This window comes from Callorhinus ursinus, unplaced genomic scaffold, assembly GCF_003265705.2.
Source record: "Callorhinus ursinus isolate GAN/ISIS: 27379988/994484 unplaced genomic scaffold, GSC_fseal_2.0 scaffold29, whole genome shotgun sequence".
Classification (NCBI taxonomy): Eukaryota; Metazoa; Chordata; class Mammalia; order Carnivora; family Otariidae; genus Callorhinus; species Callorhinus ursinus.
The window spans coordinates 20,136,953-20,148,825 of record NW_027397091.1 but is presented as its reverse complement, the minus strand read 5'-3'; the positions used below and the strand labels follow the sequence as shown (position 1 = coordinate 20,148,825).

The 11,873-nt window shown below is 49.5% G+C and overlaps 1 protein-coding gene and 1 long non-coding RNA gene across 2 annotated transcripts in view; both read right to left on the bottom strand.

Annotated features, from left to right (window-relative positions):
• The window catches only part of LOC141370254 (uncharacterized), a 2,089-nt gene extending 1,687 nt beyond the window's left edge, over positions 1-402 (bottom strand). The window contains exon 1 of the long non-coding RNA XR_012374149.1: positions 318-402. This is a non-coding gene — a long non-coding RNA (uncharacterized lncRNA). The remainder of the gene's footprint in view (positions 1-317) is intronic.
• A 10,488-nt stretch (positions 403-10,890) lies between these two features.
• On the bottom strand, positions 10,891-11,390 carry LOC112828151 (AN1-type zinc finger protein 6-like). Its single transcript, XM_025877017.2, has 2 exons — positions 11,078-11,390; positions 10,891-10,980 (listed from the first exon to the last, which is right to left on the bottom strand). The coding sequence occupies exons 1-2, from the start codon at positions 11,358-11,360 to the stop codon at positions 10,898-10,900; spliced, it is 366 nt and encodes a 121-aa protein (XP_025732802.1). The 5' UTR covers positions 11,361-11,390; the 3' UTR covers positions 10,891-10,897.
• Positions 11,391-11,873: the final 483 nt, after the last annotated feature.

Sequence of the window (11,873 nt, the reverse complement as noted above, 5' to 3'; positions counted from 1 at the left end):
ACACACACTGCACCCCCTCACATACACACACCACACACACACTCACATCACACACACCACACCCCCTCACATACACACACCACACACACACTCATATCATACACACTACACTCTCCCCCCACAAACACCACGTTCACACACACATCACACACACCATACTCTGCCCCACAAATACACATACCACACAAATACACATTCATCATATACAGCACACTCTCCCCCTTAACACACCACACAAACACCACACACAAACACAGACATGACACACAAACATATACCATGGACACCACACACATGAACCCCCTCACCCCACACACCTGGAACACCCGGGCAGGCAGTCTGCAGATGGAGATACGTGGAGCTGGAACTGGAAAGATGCCGAGAGATCACCGGTTTGTGTGTGGTCTCTGGCTGCGGGGGAGGGAAGGGGCGGGAAGAGCAGGTGGGCAGTGGTTCTGTCCTGCCCGATCTCCTGCGCACTTCTCGCTGCCCCTCGGCCTGAGGCTTCCAGGCACCACTGGCACCTGCTCAGCCTGCACAGGACCAGGGACCCTCAGCCAGAGGGACAGAAGTCAGTGGCTGAAAGCCCACTATTCTATGTCCTCATGCATCCCTTTGAAGATGCTTTCTACCTCCTTCCTTGGAAGGTCCTGGCAAGACTGGGCCCACTTGCCCCCAGGGGCCACCATCTCACACTGTGCCCTGCATTGGCTTTCCTTCTTCCCTTTCCCCCTGGGGTCACCCCCAAGTGCATGTGTGCTCCCCAGTCCTTGTGTCAGGGCAAGGGCGGCAGAGTGCACACGGCTCTAGCAGCTGGTCCATAGTCTCTCGGGCTCTTTCAGGGGTGGTTCCCGTCTCCCTCCACATCGGGTCCCGTCCCTGACCCTTTGTCCTGGGGGCTTCGGCTCTGTCCATGGTGCAGGGACTGAAGTGTAACCCACAAAAGCAGATATGCTGGAGTCCTCACCACCAGTCCCTCAGAATATGACCTCAGTTGCTATAGGATACTTACAGAGGCAATCCAGTCATAATGAGGTCACTAGGGTGGGCCCTAATCCTGAGAGGGTCATCATACAAGAGGAGAAATCTGTTCACAGAGACAGATGTGGAGGGAAGACAATGTGAAGAAGCCCAGGGAGAAGACAGCACTTGGTTGTTTGCATGTCTCGACCTGGAGCATCAGGCTACACGACGTCTTCATTCTGAGCCTGGAGGTGCTCAGAAAAGCCTCTCCTGGCGGTTGGTGATTCACAGTATTATGTGTAGATGGAATGCAAGCCCCCCACTTCCCTTGCTCACCTGAGACCCTGTGGGGTGCGGTGGAGAGGAGCCCCGAGCCTTCTCTTGTTCTGGAGGTAAGAGGGGCTGGTGAGGAGGTGCAGTCCAGGGCCATCTTACTGTGGGCTTCAGGCAAGTGACCCTGGCTGTTCCTTAGTCTCTCCCTTGTGAAATGTAAAATGTAATTCTCGCTTTCCTGGCCACGATCCAGGACAGCGCCGAAAGCCCCTCTGAGGAGGGAAAGTGATAGCCAGGGAAGTCACATTGTTGTCCCATGGGGCAGGGTTGGTCAAAATTCCAGAAGCTCTTGGAGCCTCTTGGGGGCCTGCTGGGGTGAAAGAGCATGAGTTTCGAGGCCACACAGAGTTCAAACTGCAGACCCCCTGCTTCCCAGCTTTGTAACTCACCTGAACAGTGGGGGATGGGTGACTTAACCACTGAGTTCCTGTGCGAGCCCTTGGTGCCTTGTGGGCACTCTGTAAATGTGGTCATCAATATCCTGAAAACCACAGTGGCTGCTAGTGATCTGGACATGAAAAAAAGAACAGAAAAGAAAACCTGCTGAGCCACAGAGGGTCCAGGGGAAATAAGGTAGAAAGTTCAGGAAAGCACCGGGACTTAGCCAAAAAAGTCTTTGGGGGGGGAAAGAAATCGGGCCTTCAGTGAATACCTATTCCTCACTTTGGCCAGGAAGGCACAAGTATACTTACTCCCTGATGTTTCTCTATTGGGGGTGGGGGGTGGTCTCACCTCCTGCAGTAGAAGTGACCTCGAGATGCAGGAGAGGAGGGCATGTGGCCCACCCTGCTGGGCCCAGCCTCAGAGACAACTGAGGATTTTAACCAACCTCCTGAGCTGGGCCCTGGGTGACTGAACTCAGGTAGAATCTTATTTTCTCCCTCTTTTCTTTTTTCCTTTAACAAACACATGGGTGACAGCTCATCTGGGCTGGTGTGGTCTGGGAAAGAGCTGCATCTGTCCTTCTCTGAGAACAAGGAGGCTGTCCTCAGTCGCCCTCAGGATGGACTCTGCAAACTAAAGCATCTCTTGTCCAGAAAAGGGGAAGGGATTGCCCTGATCCCATGTCTGATGGGTGCCATGGAGCTCTTGCCGTTCCCAGGCAGGGCCTGGTCTGGGTCTCCTGGGGTGGGCTGGCCTTCTGGGTGGCTCTCAGCAGGACAGTCCTTTAAACCCCACTGGATGCAGCGACGGGAGCCACAGCACTCGGTGTGTGGTCCAGGACTTGGAGAGAGAGACCTAGGAGGGGGGCTGGTGGTGAGAAGGCCACTCCCTAGTCCCACGCACGGTCTGCCCTGCAGCTGCCATGGTCCAGTGCTTTCTTCTGACCCCCACTGTGACCTGGCTGTTCCCTTGGAAAGGTTTGTCCAGGCAGCTGCCAATATCCAGGATGGAGACTCTGGGGACAGCATCCCGAAAGCAGCCCACATGAGTTTTAGCTAGAAATAAAAAAAAGGATAACATTCAAAAGACAAAGCAGTTCCCTGTTCTTGGCTTGCTACCATTCCTATTGCTGTGCTCTCAGTGGGGCTCAGGACTAGTCACCTCCAAGAGGATTTTGGCCCTGTGGGCACCTGTGTCCTTATAGAGGGTCCACACAGCTCACAGGGATCCTTTCTTCATCATTGGGGTCATTTGCCCAGATCCTCTGCTTCTCTTGGCTGTGGGAAGGGTCACTTTAGAAAGGACAACTTTGGGTGTGTGCAATGACAAATTTGAGCCCAAAGCCCAACAGCCATCATGGAGCTCTTGCTCTGTGCCAAGAAGCATGCTTCCTGTGGAACGAACACTTCTCTCAGGCAGGGCTGGGTTCATTACCAACATACACCACAGCTCTGGTCAAAGCACAGATGTGGTTCCATGCCCATAGGTGATGATGGTGCTATGAAGGCCTTCCTGGAAGACTTGATGGCAGAGCTGGATTTTGAGGGATGAATAAGAGTCTGGGGTAACGGAATTGTGGGAATGGAGAAGGTAGACATTCCAGGCAGGCCATAAGCATGTTCAGTGACATGAGACAGGCCAGTGTGTTTAGGAAACAGAGCATCTCAGAATGTCAGAGGGCTCATTGTGAACAGGCAGGTGGGTCTGAGTGAGAATACACTAGGGCTGCCTGATCATCTTCTCTGTACATGACCTCTTCAGCCATATAACTTGGACTCCTAGAGCCCTCCTGCTGGTTCCCCGCTGGAGTCCTCTGTGTCCAGCCACCCCATGGTACTCACAGCTAGGTTAAACTCTCTGCCCTCTCCTGACCAGGTAAACATACCCATCAGCATAGCCACATCCCCCCTACATTTCAAACAGAATTCTGAATCAACCTGTACTTGCTGGGGGTGTCAAGACCTCTCACCTGAGTTATTTCACTTGGTTCTCACATTCTTCCCTGAGAAATGGGTTTGCTGAGTCCCATGTCCAGGCAACAAAATGGAGGCTCGAGGATCAAGACTTGTTTCAAGCCAAAGAGCCAGGAAGTATAAGCTGGGTCTTGCCACCTGGTTCTGGAAAAGGTCCACCATCAACAACCCCTTACAACCCCATGCACGCCCACAGGTATTGTAGTGCCCACAGGTGGTCACTGTAGGTGACAGGTATCTTCCCTGCAAGAGATGGGCCCTGCAAGTCCAAGTTCAAAGGGCTGTGATCTGGTGACGATCATGGCCGATGTCTCCTGGGTGCCGAACACTCTATGTGCCTTCTCTGGTCTCCCCTTGGGAGCCGATGATGTGCGGGCTTATTTCCCAGCTCTTCAGGTGAGAAAGCCGAGGCTGGGCCCAGGTAAGCGACTCCTCCAGGTACCCAAGTCTGCCAGGCGAGGACAGGAAAGCTGTGCTTGGTCAGGTTCTCTTGCCTTGTGGGTCCAGCACTGAAACCTCAAGAGGGGGCAATAAGCTGCTGGATCCTGCCTTTGTTTCCCCCGAGCAGGAGGGAGAGGAAGAGAACAGCCTCTGCCTGCCAATGCTCCTGTGCTCTTCAGCACCAATAGGAGCCGGCCGTTAGATGTGCTCTGGCTGGGAGAAAACACCAATGCAGGACCAGTGACTGATGTCAGGCTGCTAAGGAAAGAAGAGCTTCCAGCCTGGGGCACAGAGGGTACTCGTCCATTCTGTCCCCTCTTGTAGTCCTTCCTCCTCAGGGCTGCTGGACATAAGAGATGACACTGCTGCAGGCTTCGAGGAACCCCAGTCCTCCCTGGACCCCCTCACCTTGCTCAGCCCTGCACACATCTTGATTATCAGACAATTCGGGTGCAATGACCAAATGGTGTGGATAGCATAACGATTGACCTTGATTAGTAGTGGGACTTTGGAAACATTGGCTTTGCGTGTGTGAAAGTGCTTGCTACTTGGCATTCTGTTTTCAAGTTTAAAAAATGACATTTGTGGCTGGTGGCCCCATGGAGGCCATGGAGGCCACCTCCTTACTTTCACAGTTGAGGAGACAAGCTTAGAGAGGGCACGCTGTTTGCCCACTGTGATCTGGGTGCCTGCCCTGTGATAAAGGCATGCATGCTGGAAGCATCACTGAGCCTGCTCCTTCAGCACCCTGACCAGAAAGCAGACTGAGGAAGTGGGTGACTGACAGATGAAAAAACGATGTTCCTGTGGCTCCCAGGAAAGGAGAATGTGCCAACTACAGGGACAGCCCAGAACTTTGTAGCAGGAGAAAGTCCTCAGTAGGATCAGGAAGAATGTGCAGGTTGGGTTCTTAGGGAGGCAGACCCTGGGGCAGGTCGCATCTTAGGCACCCTGCCCCCCAGAAGAGATAAGAAGGACACAGGGTGGGGCTGAAGAGAAGTGGCCCTGAGACACCATCTGGCCAGAGACCCCAGCACACCCTGTGGGGAGGTCTGAGACTGGGATGACCCTTCGGAGTTGTCCTAGGAGGGACATGTGTCCCCAGATCTTGAGTTACATTACTCAGTCTTGGATGCCTCCCTCAAGGAAGGGGGCATGACTGGGTGAGGTGGTTCTCTGCAGCCGAAACAAATCCCCAGGGAGCTGACCATGCAGCTGAGGGCTCTGGAGCTAAGGGTACACCCTTAATTCCTGAAGGCAGCTGAGGGCTACATTTCAGCATCCTCTGCACACCACCCCTGAGACATCAGCCTCTCTTAATATTTGAATCATGCCTGGCAGGAATCTGAAACCATCTGTCTTTCTGCAGATACCATGGCAGCCTCCCCAGCCGTCATTCCCTGTCATCATCACCCACTTTGCCCAGCCAGAGTCAGAGAATTTTGCATAGACACTCCATCAGCTGACATCCTCAAGGGCTACTATGTGCTGGTTCTACTGGGGAAGTTGAGGCAGCTGGGACAGGGAGCAAGAAGCCAGTCAGGCTAAGAGCAGCTGTCTCTGGTGTAATTAGAACTGCATAGTGTCCTTCTGCATGCCTCTGCTCTGACCCAGGTGGCAACAGGAACACAGTGAACCACACAGAGATGGTCCCATGGGCAGCTCTCAGGTGCAGGCATGGATTATTCCTGAGCTGAAACTTGTCCAGCTCCAACATTGGTCCCAGGACCATCCTGTGGGGACAAGAGAAAGTCTGGTTCATTTTTTGTGTGTAATAGTTTTCTGATTCCATCTGGTTTTGTTATCAGCGTCTGTAAGGTGGGAGCATGCTAGAGAGGTAGCTAGAGGCTCATCATGGGGCCTTGTGGACCTTGGATTCCTGAATCTTTTCCCCTCTAGGTGTGATGGGAAACCATTGGAGGTTCCTTCTTTTTTGCTTTTACCTTTGTTACTCAAATGTGATGTGCATCCAGAAAAAATGCACAAAATAGTACGTGTGTAGATAGCTTTGGGGTGTATTGCCATCTCAAGATATTCAGTCTTCCAATCCATGAACATGGGGTATCTTTTCATTTATTTAGATCTATTTTAATTTCTTTCAGCAATCCTGTAGTTTTCAGTGTACAAATTTTTGTACCTCCTTGGTTAAATTTATCCCCAAGTATTTTATTCTTTTTGCTGCTGTGGTAAATATAATTGTTTTCTTAACGTAATTTTCTGGTTGTTTATTGATATTGTATGGAAATACAACTGATTTCTGTGTGTTGATCTTGAATCCTGTAATTTTGCTGAGTGTGTTTATTGCCTCTAGTAGTCTTTTTTTGTGGATTCTTCTGGGTTTTCTATATATCAGATCATGTTACCTGTGAATATTGATGATTTTACTTCTTTATTTTTAATTTTGATACTATTATGGGCTGAATTTTATTCCCCCCAGATTCATATGTTGAGACCTAACCTCTAATACCTCAGAAGGTGACTGTATTTGGAGATAGACTTTGCAGAGGTAATTAAGGTGAAATGAAGCCATGTGGATAGGCCCCATTCCAATCTGACTGGGGTCCTTATAAGAAGAGAACATTTGGATGCAGGATGTGTATGCAGAGAGGGACAGCCATGTGAAGAGAGTGGCCATCTGTAAGCCATGGAGAGAGACCTCAGGAGAAACCAAACCTGCTAACACCTGATCTCAGACTTTCAGCCTTTGGAACTATGAAAAAATAAACCTCTGTTGTTTACACCCCCAGCCTGTGGTATTCTGTATGGCAGCACTAGCAAACTAATACAGACACCTTTGTTTTAATAACATTGACCTTCCAGAAAATTGTTGCATCTGCTTCATGATCTTTGCTGGGGACTGTCTGCAGAGTTGAGGCCCTGACTAAGATTTTCTGACAAACAGTTGCAGATCTTATACTCATGTGGGGAGGAGAACTTATTCTGGCGTATTGGTTTTCCTGGCAAGGCTGGCTAGGTCAGGCAATATCCCAAAGAAACAGAGGTCTCTCCTGTTCTCTTTCCTTGGTCCCCAAGCCAAGACCATCCTTGCCATTTTAGGACAGCTTTGCCCTCCCCTTCTCCTTTGACACTTACCACACTCTACCCAAGATGGGTGTGGGCAAGTTCGTTTGATGGCACGGCTCATTGTCCTCTTCTTTTCAGTGATTTTGTTGTCCCACCCTTCCCTCTGTTACCATCTGGTCTCGGTGTTGACTTTCATCAGAGGGGTGACTGTAGCCTCTCTGTGGTTCCCCAGCCACTAGGCCATCTGCCTCACTCTCTCTCTCATGCCAGACAGTTAGGCCCATGCAGCTCCAGCTTTGACCAACCCACCTTCTAGTGACATGGAACATAAGACCTAGGAGGAGGGTGGGTATCCCACCCTTTTTACCTCTTCTTGGACCTCCTATAACAACTCCCCATGTCCCTCGGTGGGCCACTGAGCTTTGCCTCCAGTGCCATTTTCCCTTCTTGTAAAAGGGGAATAATGACATGATCCACCTACTCTTTGTGGTGGCCGATCCAAGAGGTTATAAATGCAACATGAAGAAATGGCAGCTCAGGGAAAATGCTTTCTCCAGACAATATCACCTTCAAAGGTCATTCCACTTGGAATTGTGCAGCCACCTTCTAGCATGGAGAAAAATTCTCCAGAATGACCAATAAGGCCATTCATTGGTGCAAGAAATAGGAAAGGCCTCTGCATGTAAGTCTGAAGCCTGAAGTGTTCTCAGCTTCTGCTGCATTTCCCTTTAGACCGAGTCAGACCTCAATTTGTCATTTATCCATCCATGGCTGAATTTTACAGCCATGATGCTTCTCTCGTTCAGACTTGGGTTTGAATTCTGGCTCTCTCACCCCTCAGGTGAGAGACTATAAGAGCTGTGTCTACTTGAATGTTGCCTCAGTTTCCTCTTCTGTAAAATGGGGATGCTAATCCCTGTTTCATGGTGTTATCATGAAGATGAAATGAAAGAGTGGCTCTAGATACTGGATCTAGAATGTCCCAGGAGATTCATTTTAAGATAATAATAAAGTATTTATGTATAGGAAAGTTCACAGAGAGTGGTTTATTACAGGGAATAATAGAAAACAATCTAGGTGTTTACGACTAGGGGAGACAGTAAATCCATTGAGACCCAGGAGACCCATTATAGGACAGCAGAACATGGTCCCTACAAAAGATGATGCAGGTATACTTTCAGTGACATGGAAGGGTGGTCACAATAGAGTGTAAATTGTTAAAATACAGATTATGGCACTTTTCTTTAGAATAGCCTTTGGCAGTGGGGCCATATTAGTTGTATCGGTCAGCATCTTCTCACCCACAACTGTTTCAGGGAGCTCCCCTTTGCCCATGTCCTCACGGCCAGGCTTAGGCCAGGGACCCTGTCCTAGCCATGTTCATGAGACAAGGCTGAGCAACCAGATTCTTTCTTTTGGAGAAGAATCTTGGAAAGCAGACAGAGTGTTGAGCACAAGCACTTTGGAGGTGACTCCCCCTTGGGGATGTAGAGCAGGGAGGATGGTGGGTCCGGAGCCAACAAGGGAAGCTGTTCCGTAGCAGGCCAACTGGACTAGGAGGAGGTAGGGAGGAAAGGTCTGCAGCCTCAGGGAATGAGAGTGAAGGAGATGGAGAGTCTGAGAGTGACCACTGAGGCCTTGTCACCGTCATGGAGCTCAGCTTCACCCTGCCCCCTTGCCATTGAGAGGTGTCTCTGTGGGGGTGGTCAGTCTGGAGAGGCAAAGGGACAGGGTGAGTGCCGTCATCATGAGTGGTCCTGGGCCTCCGGGCAGAGAAAGAAAGTAGAGCACACAGTAAGTATTGAGAGAAGCCTGAGGATAAGAAATAGAACCTTCCACATGCCATACAGTAACTGGGGCTCAGCGCCTGTCTGTATGCTCCCACCTTCACCAGGTCAGGACACACAGACTGGCTTCCAGCTACCAGCGTTGTGGTCTCTCTGCCTTCAGATCACTTAGTCCATGGAAGTCTGCTGGCGTACAGGAAAAAAAAAAACACTGGAAAATTAACATTTCCCACCCCTAGCAACAGACCTCAACCAATGACTCACGGGGGTGGGTATAGAAATACCCCAGCTCCCTTGCTCCTTGGGGTGCGCTAACTCAGGAGTGTGTGTCTACTCTGGGTCCTAAATTTCCAAGAGGGATAGAGCCTTGGTTGCCCTCAGTGGTGACCTGCTTGCCAGCACACCTGTGCGCCAACACACAGCCTCACTTCCCCACTCCTCCACTCCTGTGTCCTGGGACCAGATAAGCTACTCACACCCACATCCTCGTCTTGGGTCTGCTTCTACGAGTACCCAAACTGGAGCACATCACCAAGTTTGGTTTTCTCTGCCCTTTCTGGCATCCTGTAGACTTGTCATTTTGCAGCTGACATGGGGTGTGTGTGTGGGGGGGTGTTATGGACTGAATGTTTGCATCCTCCCACCCCTCCGAATTCATATATTGAAACATTCCTCCAAGGGGATGGCATCAGAAGGTGGGGCTTTTGGAAGGTGCTGAGCTCATGAGGGTGGAGCCCTCACGCATGGGATTAGTGTCCTCATAAAAGAGACCCCAGAGGGCTCCCTCACCTTCCCATCACAGGGGGCCCAATGAAAAGATGGTGGTCAACCAACCAGCAACAGGGTCTTCACCACACACCAAATCTGCCGGCACCTGGATTTTGAACTTCCAGCTTTCAGAACCGTGAGGAATATATTTCTGGGTTTTTTTTTTTATGGTTTTCCTTTTTATTTAATCAAAGGCTGGTGGATAAACATAAATAGAGCACAGTTACTTCAGATCATTCTTCATATTGTATACACACAGACCGATGAATGTAATCTGAAAGAAACCTGCGGTCGGCAATGAAATGCATACAGCTTTTCCTTCCCTTGCTCAAAAAAATTTAAAAACACAAAAACTTAGAATCTCATCAGCACACACTCTCTTGTGACAAATGATTCAGACATAAATAGGGGGTGCAAAGAAACTATATGCTAACATATGTAGAACCTTGGTTAATGAAAACCCAGAAGCAGCCATAAGGATGAAGATACATTCAGTGACTGGTAACTAGTTGTGCCCTGAGGGGCTCCACTGACAGAGATCCTGCTGCAGAGAAAAGCTATGTTACACACACAATGAGAAAATAAACTGCAAGATCAACACCATGCATGTTTAGTACTAGAAAAATCACAGCCTTCCAAAATTTCTCCATGTCTGTTATAAAAGCCCTCTGCACTCAACTAGAATTAAAATGATCTTAAAAGGATAATACTTGTAAAGTTTACTTAAGTCTTTTCAGCCACAGAAACTGCAATGGAAATAAATGTTCAGAGGCATTTTCAAAACAAAAACAAAAATCTATTCTTCTGATGACATGCATGATTAAAAGGTCTATGCAAGGTACATTGCTCTACATTCCCAATGACTAGGAAAAAAACCTCAAGTCAATTTTTAGTTTGCAGATGGTCAAAGGATTTTGTATTCCAGCAGGAGTTCAAATCTTCTGGATCTTTTCACCAACAACTACTGGATGTTCTTTTCTGATTTTCTCAGCAGCATCAGCTTGGTAATTCTTTTTTTTTTTTTAAAGATTTTATTTATTTATTTGAGAGAGAGAGAATGAGAGATAGAGAGCATGAGAGGGAAGAGGGTCAGAGGAAGAAGCAGACTCCCTGCTGAGCAGGGAGCCTGATATGGGACTCCATCCCAGGACCCTGGGATCATGACCCGAGCCGAAGGCAGTCGCTTAACCAACTGAGCCACCCAGGCGCCCCAGCTTGGTAATTCTAAGAGCAATTGTGTACATCGGAGTAACGGTGTACATCACAGTAAACATTTCCACACCGGCATTCAAACCCAGTAAGTCCCGCTTTCCTCCTGCACATGAAACAGTGATTCTTTTTTTTTGTTTTTGTTTTTCAAGAGACTTGCTTTGCTCTTTAGATGGCTGTTGTGCCGTATCTGACACAGAAGCTTGCTTTCTGTTTCATGTCCTGCTTTGTCCACAGGTGTACTGTCCACTTGGGAAGATGCTACAGATACTGATAAAAATGACTGATTTGATACGGGGCTTGGCTGCACAGATGCAGGCATGGAGTCTAGCGGTGACTGAGCATCCAGGACACCACCATCTGTGCACTGGACGGGTAAAGATTCAGACAGACTACTGACAGAAGCTGCAGGGGGGCTTATTCTGCCATTATTACTACTCTGTCTTTGAAGATGTTCTCTATAGCACACTGAACACATGCCATTTGTACGAGCGTTTCCATAAAATCTGCAGCCAGTGGAACAAAGCACAGGCACTTGGCTGTCATTAGTTTCTTGAGCCTTGTTCCTCTGTTGCACACCTGGCAGCGGCCCTCCCTGCCTGCCACGCTGTCCGCCACTGCCGGTCGCCGCCGGAGAGTGGGGACAGGTGAGACGGCCGAACCTCTGCTCGCTCTGGCCCACCACCGCCCAGTGTATTTCTGTTGTTTAAAATCCACTCAGTCTCTGTGACCCTGCAGCCCAAACAGACTAAGGTGGGTTTGTCACCTTTGGCTGTCTGAGGTCATTGACAGTCACCATCTTCCGCTCTAACTCCCAGGTCTTAGGGGCACTTCTTGTGGTTTAGAGACTCAAAGATCTCGGGTTCTTTCGCAACAAAGAGCTTCTTAGCTTTGTTGCGCCACAGCCATGTGGTTGAGTCTGAGACTCCAGAGGGAAGCCGCTTGTCTGGCTGGAGTGGCTCCCACAGCGGCACGGGGAGAGGTTGCCCTT

Excerpts from the sequence above, each read along its gene's own strand:
- LOC112828151 (XM_025877017.2), bottom strand. The coding sequence starts at position 11,360 with ATGTGTTCAGTGTGCTATAGAGAACATCTTCAAAGACAGAGTAGTAAT. Across the intron at positions 10,981-11,077 it reads AACAGAAAGCAAGCTTCTGT|CGGGACTTACTGGGTTTGAA; the intron begins GTCAGATACGGC and ends GCAGGAGGAAAG.